The sequence below is a fragment of the Mauremys reevesii genome, linkage group 2 (assembly GCF_016161935.1).
Source record: "Mauremys reevesii isolate NIE-2019 linkage group 2, ASM1616193v1, whole genome shotgun sequence".
Lineage (NCBI taxonomy): Eukaryota > Metazoa > Chordata > Testudines > Geoemydidae > Mauremys > Mauremys reevesii.
The window spans coordinates 156,942,280-156,962,083 of record NC_052624.1 but is presented as its reverse complement, the minus strand read 5'-3'; the positions used below and the strand labels follow the sequence as shown (position 1 = coordinate 156,962,083).

At 46.7% G+C, this 19,804-nt stretch overlaps 1 protein-coding gene across 1 annotated transcript; it reads right to left on the bottom strand.

Moving 5' to 3' along the window:
* Positions 1-2,613: 2,613 nt before the first annotated feature.
* Positions 2,614-18,677, bottom strand: SLC18A1 (solute carrier family 18 member A1). Its single transcript, XM_039525779.1, has 15 exons — positions 18,554-18,677; positions 17,869-18,235; positions 16,429-16,487; positions 15,837-15,920; positions 14,423-14,515; positions 13,808-13,897; positions 12,212-12,255; positions 10,874-10,934; positions 10,613-10,708; positions 6,678-6,756; positions 6,103-6,154; positions 5,177-5,240; positions 4,347-4,466; positions 3,981-4,114; positions 2,614-3,186 (listed from the first exon to the last, which is right to left on the bottom strand). Exons 1-15 carry the CDS (start codon positions 18,675-18,677, stop codon positions 3,073-3,075), a joined length of 1,581 nt encoding a protein of 526 aa, XP_039381713.1. The 3' UTR covers positions 2,614-3,072.
* Positions 18,678-19,804: the final 1,127 nt, after the last annotated feature.

Sequence of the window (19,804 nt, the reverse complement as noted above, 5' to 3'; positions counted from 1 at the left end):
TCTGTACAGTGCCTAGCACAATGGGGCCCTGATCCTGACTCGGGCCCCTAACATTACTGCCACACAAATAAAATATATGAATAGTAACAGCTTACTTGGCCAATATACTGGCATTGCGAAATGTAACTGCCTCTGCCCATGCGGCTCTGGGCAAGTGGAAGACTGATCACAGCATTTATTATACAGTAATGTGTAATGCACTTGAGGTCAAAATGGCTTTCTGTGTTTTTTGTCCCCAATGCCTTTTTCTACAACCTTTCAGAAAACAGACTGTTTATTAGTAATTGACAATGGATCTATGATCCAAGCAGTTGCCCTATTTGCATGGCCAGCCGCCGACATAAGGAAGAGGCAAGTGGCATGGTGATTATATGGTTTAATTGGTTTATGTTCTTTTTAATGTGTATTGATATGTATTTGAATATTTTACAATTGTGGCTTTAGTTTTAAGGTTTATTGTAATATGCTGTTGTAGATGGGCTGGACTCACCCCTGTGGCACCTCCTGCTGGTGACTCTGGGGAATTAGCTCTTTCCAGCCCAGGAGCCTCCTCTGCAGGCTGGTGATACACCTGTCCTCAGGCCCACCCCGTCCCTTCCTGGACCCAGTGCCCTTTTACATGGGGGTGCTGCCCCCGGGCAGTAACCCCTTTCTCTCAGGGTTTTCCCTCCTCAGGGAGCCCCCACCCACTATCCCCATCTTGCCTCAGTGTATGGCTACTGCCAGTCATTGTCTAGCCCCATGCCCTGGGGCAGACTGCAGTATCAGCCAACTCATCCCTGGCAAGGTTGGGTTTGGACCTGCTGCCTTGGCCTGCCCCTGGGCTGCCCTCCCCCCCCCCCCAGTTTGTGTTAGCCCTCTGCTGCAGCCCTGGGGCTTTCCAGGCCTCTGCAACCCCCTCCTCTGCCCCCCCCTCAGGCCTGCCCCTGCCTAGGCTGCAGAGCTCCCCAGCCTTGCCTCACTCAAGTATCCAGTCTCAAGCTCCCTGCACTAGGCCCTTCTCTCTCTGAAGGCAGAGAGAGACTGTCTGCTTGGGCATCTGGCTCATAGCCTCTTATAGGGGCCAGCTGGGCCTGATTGGGGTGTGGCCCAGCTGCGGCTACTTCCCCAATCAGTCCAGCTTTAAAGGCTGTTTCCTCAGCCCTCAGCCCCTTCCCAGGGCTGTTTTTAACCCCTTCAGGGAAGGAGCAGGGGTTCACCCTGCTACAGCTGTGTTTTGGGCATGATGGCTAAATCACTATTAATAAACTTGACAGGAATGATAACATATCGCGTATGTGCACATCGTTACTTGGCTACATGTACAATTCTCTCCAAATTGTTGGTATAAGATACTAATAAAAAATCCTGAAAGCCACCATCCCCAGGCAGTCAAAGCATTATAAACTCAGCATGCACAGATGGGGCAGTTTCTGAGGTGCAACCTCTCTGCTCTTGATTTATAAACACACACAGAAATGAGTAAGGGGTCTGACATGCATTCCCCATCTGAACCTAATGGAGTATTGCCAGCTAAGGTGCCCAGTGGCTGAGTAACTGATGAGAAACCCATTGTGTAGGCACCATTGTCTCCCAGACTCCTCTGCATCCCTTGTCAGCCACCTTAAGTGAGTTTCCATAGCATCCAGCCACAGGGTATGCGCACATGAAGTTAAAGTTAATATTTAAATGGGAGACTCATTGTAGAGGTGTGAATAGATCTCAGCATAGGAAGGTCCCTCCCTCTGCCTCCTCCCTGGAGAAAGTAAACAGGGTTCGCTTCTAGTTGGAAATCCTGGCAGCACAAGGAAGCAGGTGCTGATGTTCAGGAGAGCTGGGGAGAAAGTCATAAAATAAAAATATCTGGTTGCTGTATGTAGGTTTTGAGCTAGTCAGTCCCAGGTGGCCTAAGAAATTTAATTATACCATTTTCTATTTGCAAGAGGGGGAAAAAAATGGCAAATATTGACTGAGTGAGATGGGCACTCAAGGCACACACAGACCCTGAGTTACGAATAAGGCTACGATTTTGACATGGAAATTTCACAGCAAAGATACGGAGGAAAAACAAATTAATGGAAAGGATATAAACCCTCCTGCTTCAAGGAATAAGCTGATCACTAGCTGATGGAGGTTAGGAAGGAGCTTCCTGTATGGACAGCTCATTCCAAACTTGCCTGCTGCAGGGCTCCTGTCCCTTCTTCTGAAGCACATGGTGATTGTCACTGTCACAGATGAGATACAAGGCTACATGGACCAGTGATCTCAGCTGCTATAGAAATTGCTGCATTTAGGCGATATGATAACATAAATAATAATAAGGATTCTACATGTGGGTTCCACCCCATTTCTACCTGAATTTCTTTATCAATTCCCAAAGGAAATGAATGAATAGGGAGTAGAAGAGGCACCTAGAGGAGTCAGCATGCATGACACATAAGCCAAGACAGTGGTAGACAGGATTTGTTGTTGTTTGTTTTGCCACCTTGATACAAGCTGGGAGCACATTAATGTAGTGGTATCTTTATTGGCAGATTGACAGTGGTGCAGAGTGATGGTTCCATGGTGTTACAGAGAAAATCCAAGCTGGGGATTATAATAGGATCCCCAGAGACGAAAATCCCCTGGAGATAGTATTTTATCCTTTAGTGCTTTTCATCCAAGGAGCATAAGCACTTCACAGGCATTAATTAACAGCCTCACAACACCCCTGTGAGGTAGGTTGGTACTATCCACATATCACAGATGGGTAGATTGCACCACACGACTGCTTTTCTGTAGGACAGTATGGGCTGATCCCACCTGCTTATAATCCCTTATCATAGATGAGACATAATGAGATTAAATGAGTTGCACAAGTTCACACAGCAGATGAGAATAGCCAGGGATACGAACCCAGGAGCCCTGGCTCTCAATTGCTTCCTGTAAACTGCCTGACCACCCAGTGCCATGAGAATGGCAGATTAATGAAGCCAGGATTCCTGGATCTTGTTGGCTGTCAGGAAGGAGTCTGGGTTAGTCTTCTTTGATAAGACGTCCGGGGTTTTGTAAACTTGACACAGCTTCAGAGCAAGAGCTGCATCTTTGCTCCTGCTATTCCTCACTCTCTGCCTCCTCATCACTACCATCTGTCAAGGGGAATTCCCGCAGAGGTTTCTGGGTGGCGTAGCATTTGGTTTGCATGGGGCATTCCTGGTTTAAAATTGCCTGGGAATGGGGGAAAAATAATATTGAATAATATAATATTTTAAAATAATAATAAATTAATTAATACAACTATCTACCATATCTACAAATATCTACCATAACCTAAAGCCCTACACAGACTTTGCACAATGATGACAAACTGTGGGCCAAGGGAAATTTTAGGCAGTATTTTGGTTTGTTTTTTTAACCATAGAAATTGTTTGCTCTCCAGTGGATTCCGGTTTCTTATCCAAAACCCAAGAGAAGAGTTTGTTCTGTTGAGCGGACAGAAGTGGCAGAGGTTGGGATTCACTCGTGAGCAAATGAGTGAATATTTTGCTAGTTGAGCATGGCAGGGTTAGAAAAAGCTGAAATATTATATTACTATTACAGTAAAGGGCCCAACCAAAATTAGGGCCCTGCTGTGCTAGGAACACAAAGCAAGACATACACAAAATATACAGTGCAAGACACTCCCTGCCTCAGATTTGCTTACAATCAAGCTAGACACAAGGTAGAAAGAGAAACAGGCGCAGAGAGAGGAAGTAATTTGCCCAAGGTCACACAACAAGCCATTGGCAGAGCCCAGGTATCTCATGTCCTAGGCCAACTCCCTGTCCACAAGATCACTGTACCACAGATTTAACTCTTAGCCTGGCCTTAGTATGTCAGTCCCTCCAGCACCCAGACAATTTGTTAATATCTTTCTGGTGCTGCAGTGCCCAGATCTGAATACAATATTCTATACACATTTGCACCAGTCACATGCAAATCCCCTGGATTATCAAGACCACATGCTGTAGGATTCAACTCACAATCTTCTCCTCTTTAGCTGGAGGACTCCGCAGGTACCAGCAGAGAGGGGCATAAGCAATGTTGGTCACTCCAATAATGACCATCAGCCAGGGAAACCCAATAGCCCGTACAATCACACCCCCTGTGGATGGACCTGGATATAAGGAAGGGTTAAACAAAGACCAAGATTACAAAAACCTCCTTTGCCAAATTGGAGAGGTCAATACAGATGGATTGTAAAATTACTGTATCATGGCTGATTTCTATGCCTAATACCAATTGCTTCTAGCCAACACTGAGGTGGGGTACTGTGAATTAATGCTATGGAGCCATACACTGGTAAATCATCATATATGCTGTCCTTTCAGGCAAATGTTAATCCGTACCGATAGCAAAGCCCATGCAGAAGGCAACATCAGCAATGGCATAGACGCTGCCATAGACAGAGGTGTGGCGAAGGTCCACCAGGTATCCCATAATAGGCATCATCGAGGAATCCACCATGCCTGCCCCCAAAGCAAAAATAATATGGTCAGCCATTGCCCTCTCCAAGTGAATCTCTTCAAAGGCAAACAGAAGGGCATGCAGCACTTCTCCCGCACTTTTCAGCCAAGGCGCTCTGGGCACTACACTTTCATTAGTCCTCACAACCTCCCTTTGCGAGACAGATAAATATTGTTATCCCTGTTTTACAGAATGGGGGGGAACGAGGCCAAGGAAACGATTTGCCCTAGGCCACAGAGCATGTTGGCAGCAGAGCCGGGACTGAGACCCGGATGTCCTGACCATGGTCTTTCCAGGATCTAGGGCTTTCAGTGTCTCTCCTGAGTGCAACACACACAATGCTAATCAAAGCAGCACTCAGGGTGAGACAAGCTACTGAACTCCATCCAGTGGCCTCTGAAAGGCCTAGTGCACCATTGCTGTCCCTGTGTTAGTGGCTCTATGGTCACTTAACAGCACAAGCTTGTTTCTTGGCCAGACTCATTCCCACCAAGGCTGGGAGAGGATGAGTGATAAGGGAAGTAGTTGAGAGCAGGGTATAGGGCATATTATAGGTTATAAGGGTTCCTGGGAGTTCAAGCATGGACTAGAGGCTCTCAGCAACCAGCCATTGGGTATGTTGTAGCGACATCTGCCTTCCAAAGGCACGGAGTAAGGATTATGGTATTTGGGACTGCCTCGGACAGAGTGATTAGTTGCATTGGCATCTTACCTATGGCAAAGCCAAGCCCACCATTTGGGCCGATCAGTCCATAAATATTTTGCGCAAGAGGCACCTTGGAGGGGAAACAAAAAAGATATGAGGGAGGCCAGAGGGGCTTTGGCCAGAGGCCTTTCTTTGTGGGGCACATGACTAGTGGAATAGACGCAGTAATGCAGCCACTGGGTTCCAACTAACTGCCAGGCGTGTGAGCACACTTCTCACGCCTCCAGGGCCCAGTGGGACCTGCAGGAAGATGAGACAGAAAAGTCACTAAAAGCCAGAATGTCAAAGGTATTTAGGCACCCATTTCCCATGAAAATAAATGGGCATTAGGCACCTAATGCACTTTGCGAAATCCCACTAGAGGCCTATCTGCAATATTAGATGCCTAAATACCATTACACATCTGGCCCTAAGCCTGGGATACTGCAGAACACCAGAATCCATTCAGTGCCTCGTGCCCCAGAAGAGTCCTGTTGGCTTTTGAAGAAAAGGATGGTTCCCCATTTACAGATTCCACAGAGGGAGAGATGGGGCACCAGTGTTACTTCACACAGCTTTGCCAGGGCACCTTAACCCTGCTCTGAGGCACTCTTCCATTCCAGTCTTGAATCCTCATAAAGCACTAGCAGTGCCCTTAATTGTGACTAACAGCAACCCTGTTGTTCACCCACCGCTCTGCCAACACAGTATCCTCTGCTAACCCTGTGCTGGGTATCCCTTGAGCAGAGACAACTTATCTTGGCTTCTTGATATGGAAAAACTCCACTAGGGGCTGGGCTGATATGCCCAAAGTCAGCTCAGGCATGATGGGGGCCCCAACGTAACCCAGTTTTGCACAGGTGGAGGGCTGGGGCAATGAAGCTCTTGCTTTGCCTGCCTAATCTCCAATGAGTCTTCTGCAGAGAGGTCTCATAATACCTTGCAATACTTACACAAAGGAGACTAATCCCCACCACAACCATTCCAATCAGGGAGCACAGCCACCTGCAACGAGGAAGAAGATAGGAAAAGCATGATGCACTGTAACCCCCAAGGGCACGTGAACTGTCAGACCAGATCAGATCATTGGTCATTCCAATCTAATTCAGCACCAACTATGCAATGCTACTCACTGAGGGGGAATGTTTACTTCCTGACTTAGGAAGTTTACACCCTGAAGCATGAGATTTCATCACCTTATCTTATCTTACATAGCCATAAATATTATTATTGGTCATAAAATTATTCTACCTCTCTGAGAAATCTAGACAGTCTTTGGCTCAATATCCTCCTGCAGCATTGAGTCCCATAGGCCAATTTCATGCTGCATGAAATAGAGAGTGTTTGTGTTGCTTCTAAATTTGCTGCCCTTTAATTTCATTGAGCTACCCTTCCTCCCCACCACACTGTAGTGTGAGGCAGGCATTCCCCTGAGTAGCGTCACCTCCTCATTACAAATAAGCAGCAGGGTGCTCTGGAGACAGCTGGGAAGAACACCAAGGTTTGAAAGCCATTGAGTTCAACTTACCGCCCCATTTTGTGGGCCAGCACTCCAAAGAGGTTGGTGCCAATAAGGTAAGATATGCTGGCAGGCAGGAATGCCATCCCTGCAAAAGAAGAGCCCCAGCCTCAAATACATACACATGATCATCAGAGAAGATTTGCCTAAGGACATCAGACTTTCCTCCCACCTCCCAAAGAAGTTCAGAGCTCAAGCCCTTTAGGTGCTAGACGGCTCATAGTCAGATGCTCATAGTAATAACCACTTTGTAAATGCATGGAAGAGCTCAAGGTCCAATTTGATCCGGCCTCCATAGAGTCTAAATCTGCTCCAGTGATGAATCATGAACAGTCTTGCGATCAGTCAAATATCACATGCTATTGGCCATGTGAGCCAGGAGAGATTAGACAGGGCAAATGAATATCCAATGCAGAGTCTCCAGGCATAATGTATATTAGCCCTTACAAGGCAATGGCTTCTCTATTCTTCTCGGTTATTATTAGTATATATCTGTATTACAGCAGTGCTTGCAAACCTCAGCCAAGATCAGGGCTGCATTGTGCACATAGTGAGAGACAACCTCTACCCCAAAAAGCTTGCAGTCTAAATAGCCAAGACACACACAGGGTGGTAGAAAAGAAGGATTTTATCCCCTTTTTATAGATGAGAAGCTGAGCCATCAAGTGGTTTGCCCGAGGTCACACAAGGCATCTGTGATAAAACCAGGGACTGAACCTAGATTGCGTGACTGTTGCTTTAACCATAAAGCCATCCTGCTACTCTGTATTGCTTTCTCTCTTTCTCATTCTCCCCCTTCCATCTCATAACATAGAAAAACTGCCTATTGAAAAACCTCAGGGATTATAATTAAGTTAAAATCAAATATTTGACCATCCTGCTGGTTTACCAGTTGTTTATTTTTAATATACTCTCCTGTACAGACTGTAACTAAATCATGATTGCCTCTATTTGCCTGTGTATTAAGGCAACTTCCTTATTAAAGCACACTGATTTGTGCTTAATTTCCTTTCCTCTTTTTTAAAGGTTATAAAGCATTGTTAATCCCTGCAGGTTTGCTGGGGAAGTCTGAGCTTTTCCCATTTCCCCAAGGAACACAAGGGGAGGCAAATTGAAACAAAGAATGAATAACACTTGGGTTTCAAGTTTATAGTTATAGTTCTATGATTCTACAGTTGCTTGTAAGAGGGATGCTGTTCAGCAGCCCTGGGACCTAGTCTCCTACTGCAGGATACCAGCTGTTCCCTTTGAAATCAATGGGAGTTACTGGTACCCTATGCAGAGTGGAGAATCAGACCCCCTTTGTCTAGTGCTCAGCACTGGTACCTGAGAGACCTGGCCCTGGTTGCTTTCTTTCCTGGCTTTTAGGCCTCTGCAGCAAACTCAGCCCTGGGTGATGAGGGGAGAGAGGTTATGCTGTTCTGCAGTTTCTTCCTGGGAGTGACATGTCAGTGGCATGGACAGGAGCCAAATGGCTGTAGATCTGTGTTTGTGCAGTGCCTAGCACAATGGGGTCCTGGTCCATGACTATAGCTCCTAGGCACTAAGTCATACAAATAATTAATAATGATCACAGGTCATGAAATCTGGCAGGAAGGGGTGCAAAATTGGAAGCTGGGGGGGTTGGGGGATCCTTCCCAAATAATGCATGTTATGTATTAATCCAGTCTAGAGGGGCAGCTCAGCTGGGACACTGCTTTGCCATGTGCTTTATAAATGTGAAGCTGTGCCCTGGCTGCAAAGTTGGGACCCAGATTCAAAGTTCAAAGGGGTGTTTGTACTGAGAGTTTGGTTCAGCCCAAGGAGTTTGTGCTTGGATCCAAACTTTTCTGGGGATGGTTACAGCTGAGGTTTTGGTTTGGGTTTTTCTCTTACGTTCCCAGGTTAGCATCCCTCTGGGCTCCATTTCCACCATCTCTGCCTCTTCCTCTGCAAGGGCCTGATCAGATGTCCACTGACGTCAGTGGAAAGATTCCACTCATCTTCAGTGGACGCTGGATAATTCCCCAGTGAATTGCTCAGTGACTTCCATTCCCACCACCAAGCACTATCCCTTCCCTCCACTATCCACAGCCCCTGAGAGACAAGTCTGCTAACCTCATCCACTCCTGCTCAGTCACTCATTCCAGCCAAGGCATCATGGCCCCTTATCTGGATGAAGGCTCCTGCCTGACTAGTTAGTAACTCAATTAGCAGCTCTCATTAGCTCTGCTGCTGCCAGGTTGAAATTCAATTTGGGTTGTAAGTGTAGCTTGGAGCATCCCCAAAGGTCATTCCACTGTCAGTTGGCTTTTATAGTTTTTTGTACCGAAGGTAGGCAATGTTACCTCCTTATCACATTTCCTAGACAGTGAGTAATTAGTATGCACCATGCGTCCCTCCCTGTGGCTCTGCAAATAGCCTTGTTTCTTAAAATTGTGCGTTGAGATTGTGGCACTGGCAGAGGCTTGGGTTAGCCCCCTGAGCTTGGACCCAGCCAACCCTGGGGTCTGAGCTCGGGTGGCTAGCCCGAGCCTCCACCGCTGCTGCACCATCCACGTTATTTTTAGCACACTAGCGGGGCCGGCTTTATTAACTGCAGGGCACAATTCGAATCCCGGCGGCGGTCCGGGGCTTCGGCGGCACTTCGGCATTCGGGGGTCCACTCTGGGTCTTCCGCGGCACGGAAGGACCCCCTACCGCCAAAATGCTGCTGAAGATCCCCGGAGCAGACGCCCCGCCGCCGAAGTGCTGCCAAAGCCCCGGACCGCCACCGGGGACTCGAATTGGGCCCTGCAGTTAATAAAGCTGGCCTTGAATAGAGGTGCAGTAATTGGCAATTCGAATTGACCTCCTGCCGCCGAAATGCCACCGAAGCCCCTAAGGCGTGGGGCCCGAGTCCAGGGAATCGGGCAAATTGGCCTAAAGCCAGCCCTTCACACTAGCATGAGCCATTGGCCTGCTAAACCCAGGGTTGTGAGTTCAATCCTTGAGGGGACCACTTAGGGAAGTGGGGTAAAAATCTGTCTGGGGATTGGTTCTGCTTTGAGCAGTTGGACTAGATGACCTCCTGAGGTCCCTTCCAACCCTGATATTCTATGATTCTAAGTCTATGTACCTGGGCCGGGAAGCTCGCCCCCAGCTGCAGTGTAGACTGACCCGGGTGCCGATAATTCTGCAATGAAGACATACTCATAGAGAGGCTGGGCTCTGGTTCAGGTCTCAACAGCAGCAGTATGCTGAGCACACAGACCCAGGTACTGAGCAGGGAAACCTGCTAATTGGCTAAGCCCTGTTCTAGTGTCTGGCCATGAAAAGGACAAAATTCAGCAGCAAGGTAAGCAGGCACATCTCCACTGATTTCAATGGAGTGGCACCCCTTACCCTAAGGATAGATTTGATCCTAAATCACCTAGCTTCTACCTCACAGGATGATATTGCTTGGTGTAACTGAGCTCTTTGGCTCAGAGAATGTGTCAGGCCTGACTGAGACAGCTCCCAGAGGCCCCCTCTCCTGTGTGGGAGTTGCATTATTATGGGCCCATCTGCACAGCACTTTCTTTGACTCCTTTCTCTTTTTTCAACCTGAGTACTGATTCTCCTCTCATCCCGGTGTCACCCCACTGACTTCAGTGCAGTTATTCCTGATTTACATCAGTGTAGGTGCAGGGAAAATCAGGTCCCTGGTGTTTCTCTCTCTTCAGTCAGGAATCTTCTCTAACTTTTATTTATAGACAGCAGGGTGACCCCCATTCAGAGACCATGAGTGTCCCTCTGATCACACTACATTGTAATGGTCTGGGAGCACTCATCCTTTGCAGGTGGATGCATACATTTCATTTCATGCAACATGCAGCACCAGTAACCAGCACCTTCCCCACCCTCTACAAGCTGATGTGGTTTAAACACGTGTGGGCTATTATTGTTGTTCAGTAACTAAGAAGGCTGAGAAACGAGGCACCTACCCAGCTGCCACTTTGGGGAGCACATGGTTTGCATCATCCAGATGGGTAACGTGGGCTCCAGCATTGCCACCCCCATGTTAGCAAAGCACAGGGCACCTGGGAGAGAGAAAACAACAGGAAACACTCAATTTTAACAGCCCACATTTCGATCTTGCTAATGGGTTACGAGTATGACTCCATCACAAGCCCCCAGTGAATATTCTTAAAAACAAGGTAAAGATGCACTGTGGGGCAGTGAGGGGTGCAGCCATCCCACCTTACCTGCAGCAACCAGGATGTAGGGATCTCGCAGCAAAGTGAATACGGGGGTGCCTTTGGTGCTCTGCATAATACAGAAAGGAAGGGGGAGGGGGTTACAAGTATTGCTCTAGTGAAAGCATGTAAACCAAACCAGATGCTGTAGAAGTGCATGGTCCAGGTTGTGAGGCAGCCTGTGTGTGTACAGTTGCATGGCCCATGTGGCCAGCCAGCCCTTCTGTGTAAAGGCACATTGGCATTGTCCTGTGAGCGCCAAGATGGGGAATGTGCTAAGAAAGCTGGTTCCACCCTGGGATTGTTTCTGAGCTTCCCTTTCCAGGTCAGTGTCCAGTATCTGTGTGTGCATCTCTTCTCAACATTTCACCTAGCCATGGTTCAAAGAGCCAGCATGTCAGCTTCTTATACCTGAGCCCAGATCTGTCAACCTGGCATCTTCCTTTCATGGACTATTCTTATAGCGAAATCAGCACTGAGTCACTCCTAGCAGGGTTGAGCTCAGAACACAGGGCCGCCCAGGGGTGGGGGTGGGGCAAGTGGGGCAATTTGCCCCGGGCCCTGCAGGGGCCCCGCGAGCCCTGGTCTGGCGATGGTCTGGGTCTTCGGTGGCATTTCGGCGGTGGGGGGCCCTTCAGTGCTGCCGAAGACACGGAGCGACTGAAGGGCCCCCCACCGCAGAAATGCCGCCGAAGACCCAGACTGCTGCCAGGTGAGTACAAGCGCCACAACTCCCCCGCTTTGCCCCAGGCCCCCTGAATCCTCTGGGCGGCCCGGTCAGAACATCCCCCAGCTATCCAGAGAGAGCATCGCTGGTATAATGGCTGCCTATGGAGCACAGCGCTGGTCAAACTGCGGCTGCACGCAGGGAGCCCTGTTGCCATGAACTGGGTAAATCCACATGTGTGTCTGGCCAGCAGCAGGAAGCACAGCAGTTGTTTCTCACAGGGCATCCTATGGACATCCATAAGAATTGGGCACCTTTCACAGGGAAGGCTGAATTTCTGGCTGTTTCAAAAGGCAGATAATAGGGCCAAACTGTGCTCTCAGTGACACTGAGAGTAACTACTCTACTGAAGCAAATGTAGTTATTCCAGAGTTACACGAACGTCACTGAGATCAGAATATCACCCAGGAATCTATTAAATACACGTTACAATGCACTAACCACTCATCTAGGTAACCATTCCCAGCTGCCATCTCTGTCCCTTTCCCATGCATTCATGTCCTGGTGCCACCATGCTCTATGGCTGGGTGCATCAACACAGTCTTCCCCTATAGGGAATCCATGCCCGCATTGTTCACACTCTCTAGCACAAGATCACACACTCATACGTTTGTACTTACTTCGGGGGAAATCTTAGAGGGCTGCAGGATGCACAGCTGTAAAGCTAAGAGAAAAAGACCATTATTTGCTTATCCCTTGGCACGGCACCTTCATCCATTATTACCTCTTGTCTCATATTTACTGTAGACCCCCCTTCAGTATCTCAAAGCCCAGTGATCCCAGAAATGGGCCAGTGGTCTCAATTCCAACATACTCAGGGGGCATCTGCTGAGATGGGAGACATTTTAGGCCCCAATTCTGTTCCGACAAAACTCCCGTCGACTTCAGTGAGAGCAGGATCAGGCCATTATAGTGTGAGTGCTTTATCCAAACACAAAGCAGTAAACCATACAAACAACCTACGTTAAGGTGAGAGCCATTTGTTGAGCAGTCACAATGAGAGCACAGTCGAAGTTAGAGATGGAAAGACGTAGGGTAAGATTTTCAAAGGGGCCTAAGGGCCAGCTTTGCAAAGATATTTAGGCACTTAACTTGCATTGAAATCAGTGAGAATTTTAAGGCCAGATTATGCCCTTGGAGATTTAGAAGCCTAAACCCCATTGTCAAAAGTCTCCCACCTGCCTAAGGGCTCGGCTCGTCTCTACGGCAAGTGCAGCAAACCAGGGTGTGACTCTACAGTGCACCAGCTTGCCACAAAGTCACGTCCCATGTGGACACTGCTGCAGCACAATGAAATTCCTGGAGCATGGTTGTGCTCCGGGATTTTCACTGCACTGTAGCCGTGTCCACACAGGACACCACTGCGCGGCAAGCTGATGTGTTGGAGATTCACAGCCTGTCTTGCTAGGCAGTAATTTGCTGTTTAGACATGCCCTTAATTTCTTTTGAAAATGGGACGTAGGCTTCTCAATGATTCGGGTGCTTTTGAAAATGTTGCCCCTATTACTTGGATTGTAAGTTCTTTGGAGGCAAGGCCCATGTTTTTATTATATGAGTGTAAAGTAATGGGGCCTGGATCCTCTAGGCACTACAAGTACAATACAAATACAAATAATAAATTATAATAACAACAAAATTAGGTCATGATGTCTGTTCCACCATGCTAATGATCTTATCTCAGCATGAAGAGACAGAGTATTATAAGCAGAGCAGTATTGATGGCTATAGTTAACTATGTCGATTACTTACTATAGGCAGAGTTGATATCAATGCCTCTCATTAAGGTTGCCTATCACTTGCTACTATAAGACCCTGTTTTCAGTTGTTTTCTGCTTGACCGGGAGTGTCTGTTAAGCAGAGTAGCCACTTTTGCCAGCATATGGAGCTCTTAACACACATTTCCCTGAATCTGTTACCCACTCCAGTGATGCAATCAAGTGGGTTATATGGGGAATGAGAAGCTGGGTCTGACGGTATCTGTAAGTCAGATGTCAGGCAGTGAGCACAGAGTCAGTGTCTGAATGTGAACAGTGCTGAATGCACAACAAAAAACCGTGCTAGTAATTGCTGCTGCTAATAGCACTATAGAGCCTGTCAATTCCTCCATACAAACCCTGGGATGTTTCCTCTCAGATACCCATTCTTGAATGTTTTAGTTTGGGGGTGGATACTCAGAGCTGTGAAGACAAAACTGGCCAGCACACTTGGTTACTCACCTCCATCCAAAAGGGCTAAGAATGCCAGGATCAGAAAGGGCGCTGATTTTCCAACAAACTCATACATCACGCTTCCAAAGGGAGCCCCAACTGCAAGGGAAAGGGTTGGGTCAGTTCGATGGGTGTGAAGGGTACGTGGGTGCGCTGGAGTTTTGGCAGTAGCAAAGCAACAGTCAGTTATTCCTGACCCCAGGCCCAATAGAAAGACTCCTGTTGACTCCCATGGGAAAGCCGGCATTAGAACTGTGGCATTATGTCAGCACTCTGCCCACCTCTCATTATGTATTGAACTGAAGAGGCAGGGAGAAAGAGGAGGGTGCATTTTATATTCAGTTATATTCAATTTTCATGGGATCAGGTATCTGCTGAGAAAAATTTCCAGCATGAGCAGAAAACGGTGCCAGAGAATGAGCACAGGAGAAAAAATGGGGCTAAATCATGGGAATGGCAGGAGGAAAGACCAGCCATGCCTTTTGGAACGAGCCAGCGTGGCATGTTAGGGGACAGGTGCGACAGTGGGGCAGAGCAAGGACTTGGGGAAACCAGCATCTAATGGCTGAAGAAGCATCTGAGTTCTCACTAATCTAAATTTTTTTGGGAACAAAGTTTACTCACCAAGCACCCCCAATGCCAGACCTCCTAATGCTATCCCCATAGCGTTTCCTCTCTCGTAGTCATCTGTGTACACACTTGCCAGCATTCCCAGGCCTGGAAATAGAAAGGAAGCAGAGGTAAGTTGCGTTAGGCTTCTAGTATCTCATCAGGACCCATGTCTGAATTGCACCTGGATACTTCAGTCTCCAGCCTACCTGAGCTCAGTTGTCTATGTCACACCTGGGCCCCTAATTTCATCCTGTTTGTAGTCAGTGTTATGTATTACCATGCTCTGTACTGGGGTATGTCTACACTCCAAGCACTACAGTGGCACACCTGCAGCGCTGCAGCTACACCACTGGAGCGTAAACACTGGAAGGTTTTTTTTCCATGGGTGTAGTAAATCCATCCCCTCGAGAGATGGTAGCTAGGTCAATGGAAGAATTCTTCTTTCGAACTAGCTGCACCTACATGGAGGGATAGATTGACCCAGCTACATTGCACAGGGCATGACATTTTTCACAGCCCTGAGCAATGTTGCTAGGTTGATTTAATTTTTAGGAGTAGCCCATGCCTTAATGTCTGCATGAGCGATGTGCCAAATTGTGGCAAAGGAGAGGAGGAATTGGAAAGGGTTCAGAGAAGAGCTACAAGGATGATAAAAGATTAGAAAACATGCCTTATAATGATAGACTTGAGGCGCTCAATCTATTTAACAAAGAGAAGGTTAAGGGGTGACTTGATTACAATCTATATGTATCCACATGGAGAACAAATATTTAACAGTGGGCCCTTCAGTGTGGCAGAGAAAGGTACAACATGATCCAATGGCTGGAAGTTGAAGCTAGAAAATTCAGACTGGAAATAAGGAGCAAATTTTTCATGGTGAGAATAATTAACCATTGGAACAATTTACCGAGATTTGCGGTGGAGTCTCCATCACTGACCATTTTTAAATCAAGATGGGATGTTTTTCCTGAAAGCTCTGCTCTAGGAATTATTCTGGGGAAGTTATGCAAGAGGTCAGACTAGATGATCACAATGTTTCCTTCTGACCATGGAATCTATGAATTCTAAGCCCACAGAGTTTAAAGCTCACCCCCGGAACAGTCTGAAATCTGATTCCTGGTCTGTGCAATGTAGCACCTGGGGCCTCTCTTGAGTAATCTTCCTTCTATCTGGTGCTTGCTTGGGCATGCTAGTGAGAGCTTCCTAGGCTGGAGGAAGGATCTCTGTGATTCTCTGCTCTGCAAACTGAACCATCACATTTCACACTCTGTGAATTTTCACTCTCTATGGCCCAGGTTGCTTGAGAGGCACCATTTAAGCTCAGACAAAGCAGACAAAGCCCAGAAGCTACTTTTGGGACATCAGTCCTTGTAGCTGGCTAAGATCTGCCTTGCTGCCAGCTGCTCCCATAAGCCAGTACATTTACCTGCGACAGATGAAAAGGATGAGCCAATGCCCTGGAGTGCTCGAGCCACAAGCAGCAGGGTGTAGGTACCTGAGAAAGCAAACACTGGGGGGGTGGGGGAGTAGAAAGGCAGAGTCAGCATTTGGGGCTATTTTTCAAGCCCATCTCTAATTAAAACCATCTTGCACAAATCTTCTTAGCTATGCACTCACAGGCCTACAGTCTCTGAAGGCCACTTCAGTGTGTTTCACTATCCTCTGGTCCAGAGGAAGGGAGGTCACCACACACCTTCTTCAAAGATCTCCTTTTTGGAGCCTTTAAATGGTAACCATGTTGATGGGGTCACCCAGAGGTGTTCCAAGAAGAGTGGAATGCTGCTGCAACAAACATCCAACTCAAATGCTGTCAAGCACTGGAAACCACCTGTTGAATTTCACTCTATGTTTCTAGAATGGGAGTAGGCCAATCTGCTGTCCTCCCATATCTCAGACATTGGGACATTCACAGACAAAGGATCCCAAGGCTCCATGCTGGCCTCATTGCAGATTAGTGACTGGTTCACTGGAACAGACCTGACATTACCCGGTGAAAGGTAGAGAAACAGAATACTCACTGACTGTAGAGAGAAACATGATGATGAATCCAGCGAACATGGGAATGTGGTATCCTATCCTAAAAAGGGAGGAGACAGTCAAGAACTCAAGGAGAGTTTAAAGCCAAGGACTTTATCTTAGCACCAATGCATTATTGCATGTATGCGAATGAGTGTATGTCTGTGTACATGTATGAGTAAATGCTGTATGTATGTATGAGACTGCAGGAGAATGGGGGAATATGGGTGTGTACAATATATGTATGTGTAGGTGTATAAATGTGCGAGTATGTATTCAAGGCTGTGTGTGTGTGGTTGTATAGATGTGTCTCTAAGGGTGTGGTGAGTGTGCATCAGTACACCTATGTGTGTTTGTACCGGGAAGTCTGAATGTGTGCACTGTTGTATATGAGTATGTGTCAGTGAGTGTTTTTATATGGAAGTGTGAGGATTTATATCAAAGTATATGGGTGCAAATGTGTGTGTTAGTTTCTACAGATGTGTGCATAAGTATAAATGTGTGTATAAGTGTGTGAAATTATTGTAACAAGTTCTAGGACCCTGCACAGAGATGCAGATCTATTTTGCTGACCCATCCTGCCAGCCAGATCAGGGGGTCCTATTAGCTCTAACTCAGGCGCCTCTCTGAAGCAGAGGGCAGAGAGATCCTGCAGGGAAAATACCTGGGAGCCTCAAGCTCCGGGGGAATTTTAGGCTGAGGATTATGTGATGATGTTGTTATTTAAGTTAAAAATAAAGGCAAAGACAAATTTAAGGGAGTAGGGAGGGAGTAAACCTGGCCCAATATCTAGTTTGTGGACTCTGTGAGAATGCCACCTGCTCACTAGTATTTATTTACTTGACAAGGATGGGTAAAAAAATAATTCCTGTTCCCTCTTCAAGTACAAAATGTTGTGATTACTAGCTACTGACACAGAATGTGTGACAACATTTCAGTTCTTTCAGTCTCATTGGAGCATCATGCAAGTTATTGATGCCCTCGGCTCAACTTGGTACACAGTTCCTAACTCGGTCATGTACTTTGGATTGAGCAGGGCCTGAGACAAATGAGTTCTTGGCCAGGGAGCACTAATAATATTTCCTTAGTCATGCACATGTTCAAAGCAATTTGCTGGCTTTCTTAAAGATGTGGAATTCCTGGACGATTGGACGATTGGATGTTGATATTTCCACTGTGCTAGTCTAGCTCACAAATGGCTTTGGTGAGCTCCCATACTGTGTTATCATAATGGTCCCAAACATGGGTCACTGGCAAGGCTTAAATGCATGCCCTTCAGCACTTCAACACACCTCTACTATTTAAGAAGGAGTAACTTTATTTGCTAGCAGCAGCAATAGGCTGCTATCCCTGAACAGACTAGCCACTAGAGGGGGAATGTGACTCAAATTTGTTCATTGCATTACACGCTCATAAACTCTTTTATAGCCTGGCTGACATACCTGTTAGTCAGCGGACCCACAAATGGATTGATTATGAGCTGCATAAGAGCCTTGGAGGCAAACAGCAGTCCAACGCGCACGTTCTCCTCCATGAGGAATGCCTCACCATCTACACAGCTGTTTTTTGCTGGCAGGCTGGCCTCAGAGAGCTGAGGCAGGCTGCTGTTTTCTGTCCTGTTCACCCCCACTGTGGTGTTGACAGCCACGTCGTCTGAGACAGTCACTGTGGTGTTGTCAAAGTAAGAGAACATGGAGGAGAAGGGAGGAGCTGCAAAGGCTGTGGGGGCTGCCATGATCCAGTTCTGGGAAGCAGAGCTGTTAGCACCTTCATATTCTGTTGCATAGAGGAAGGTGGGGATGATTGGCACTGGAAGAAAATTAAAGGAGGAGATTAGTTAGTATTTTATTCAGCACTTCTGGTGTGTGTGTGTGTGTGTGAAATTAATGAAAGGTTAATAGTTCGAGCTAGAGACAGGTTTCAGGTAAACTGCCCACACCCAACTCTCCTAGTGCACCTGGCTCCAGACCTGCATCACTGCCTGGGATGGAGACCAGTTAAACTCATTTCTCTTATGGTTTCTGCAGTTGCAACTGAGATTTACAGAGTCTTAATTCCTTCAGCGCAGCATTGAGGATACCTTGACACCTACACCTGCACCCACACCCACACCCACACTTAACGTACCCACAACAGTGAGCAGCATATTGTCCAGCAGCAGAGCGACAAACACAACCACCAGAACCAGTTTCCGCGACTCCCTTCCCTCCTTCAGCCACCTCCAGGGGGTGCACTCCACCGCTTGAGGCATTGTTGGAAACCCAGCAGGGCTGCTTCAGTCTTTGACTCCTGTATGACTTCTTAGGGCTGAGGATGTCCTGTAATCTTTAAGAAAGACACTCTGCAAAATACCCAGGAAAATACATAGAGCCCGATCCAAGGGCCAGAAATCAACTGGAATCTTTCCATTGACTTCAATGAGCTTTTGACCATACCCTAATTAGGCTTGGAAAGATTAGATTTGTATCAGTAAATGTCATTAAACTTCAGTTTCACCCTATACATGCAAACAAACTGAGGGAAAAAATATTTCCATCGATAATAATCAAAATTTAGAGTTAGGCAAAGTAAGAAAAATGTTGCGTGAGCACTTATAGAATTTGATGTACGGTTATTTATTTTGTATATTTTGACATGTGATGTTGACAATTTGTGTGTTAATGGTTATAAAGCTTTAATTTTTTTAATCTCAGTGTCTGTTATCAATAAATAATTATCTGACCTCTCCCCATAATTTCCTGCAACTGTGAACATGTAAGTAGATACAAATTGAAAAAAAAATGCTGAGAAGATAATTTTGTGCAATTTGGAACAATTGAACAGATAAAAATATTTTTAAAATGCTTGAAAATAAACATTGATATTATCTGTTGAAATTACAAAAAGTAACAGCTGGATTCTGCCAAGAATGAATGAAAGACAAGCGGGTGCCTCATTTCAATGGTTCTTTGCTCAGGAGTCAGGCTGAAGTTCTCTGGTTTATGCACACAGCAGGGCAGCATAGGCAGCAACAGTGCAAATGTCCCCACATCCCTTTCCACCCCTGCTCTTAAGGAATCTCCTCTGGGTCATGCCCTCACAGTGCCCTTGGCTTATCTGCTGAGATTGCCAGGAAGCGGTCAGCAGTGTCAACTGCTTTTGAGACGTGGGCACCACTCATTAGGAGCTGAACTGGGACCACCAGCTCAGCTACCAAGTGACAGTAATTTCCATCAGCTGTGGATCTGTGCTACATTTGAAACTGTAGCCTCTACATGTGAAGTTCCCTATTACCCATTACCAGTCTCCTGAATCAGCCACTGTGGCTTTAGGGCATCATTTAATTCTTCTTTTCTGTAAGGCTTTAGAAGACTCTAAGCAAATATTGAGCTGATAGCT

Excerpts from the sequence above, each read along its gene's own strand:
- SLC18A1 (XM_039525779.1), bottom strand. The coding sequence starts at position 18,677 with ATGCCTCAAGCGGTGGAGTGCACCCCCTGGAGGTGGCTGAAGGAGGGA. Across the intron at positions 18,236-18,553 it reads TATGCTGCTCACTGTTGTGG|TGCCAATCATCCCCACCTTC; the intron begins GTACGTTAAGTG and ends ATTTTCTTCCAG. Across the intron at positions 5,241-6,102 it reads TGGGGATTAGTCTCCTTTGT|GTGCCTCTTGCGCAAAATAT; the intron begins GTAAGTATTGCA and ends TTCCCCTCCAAG.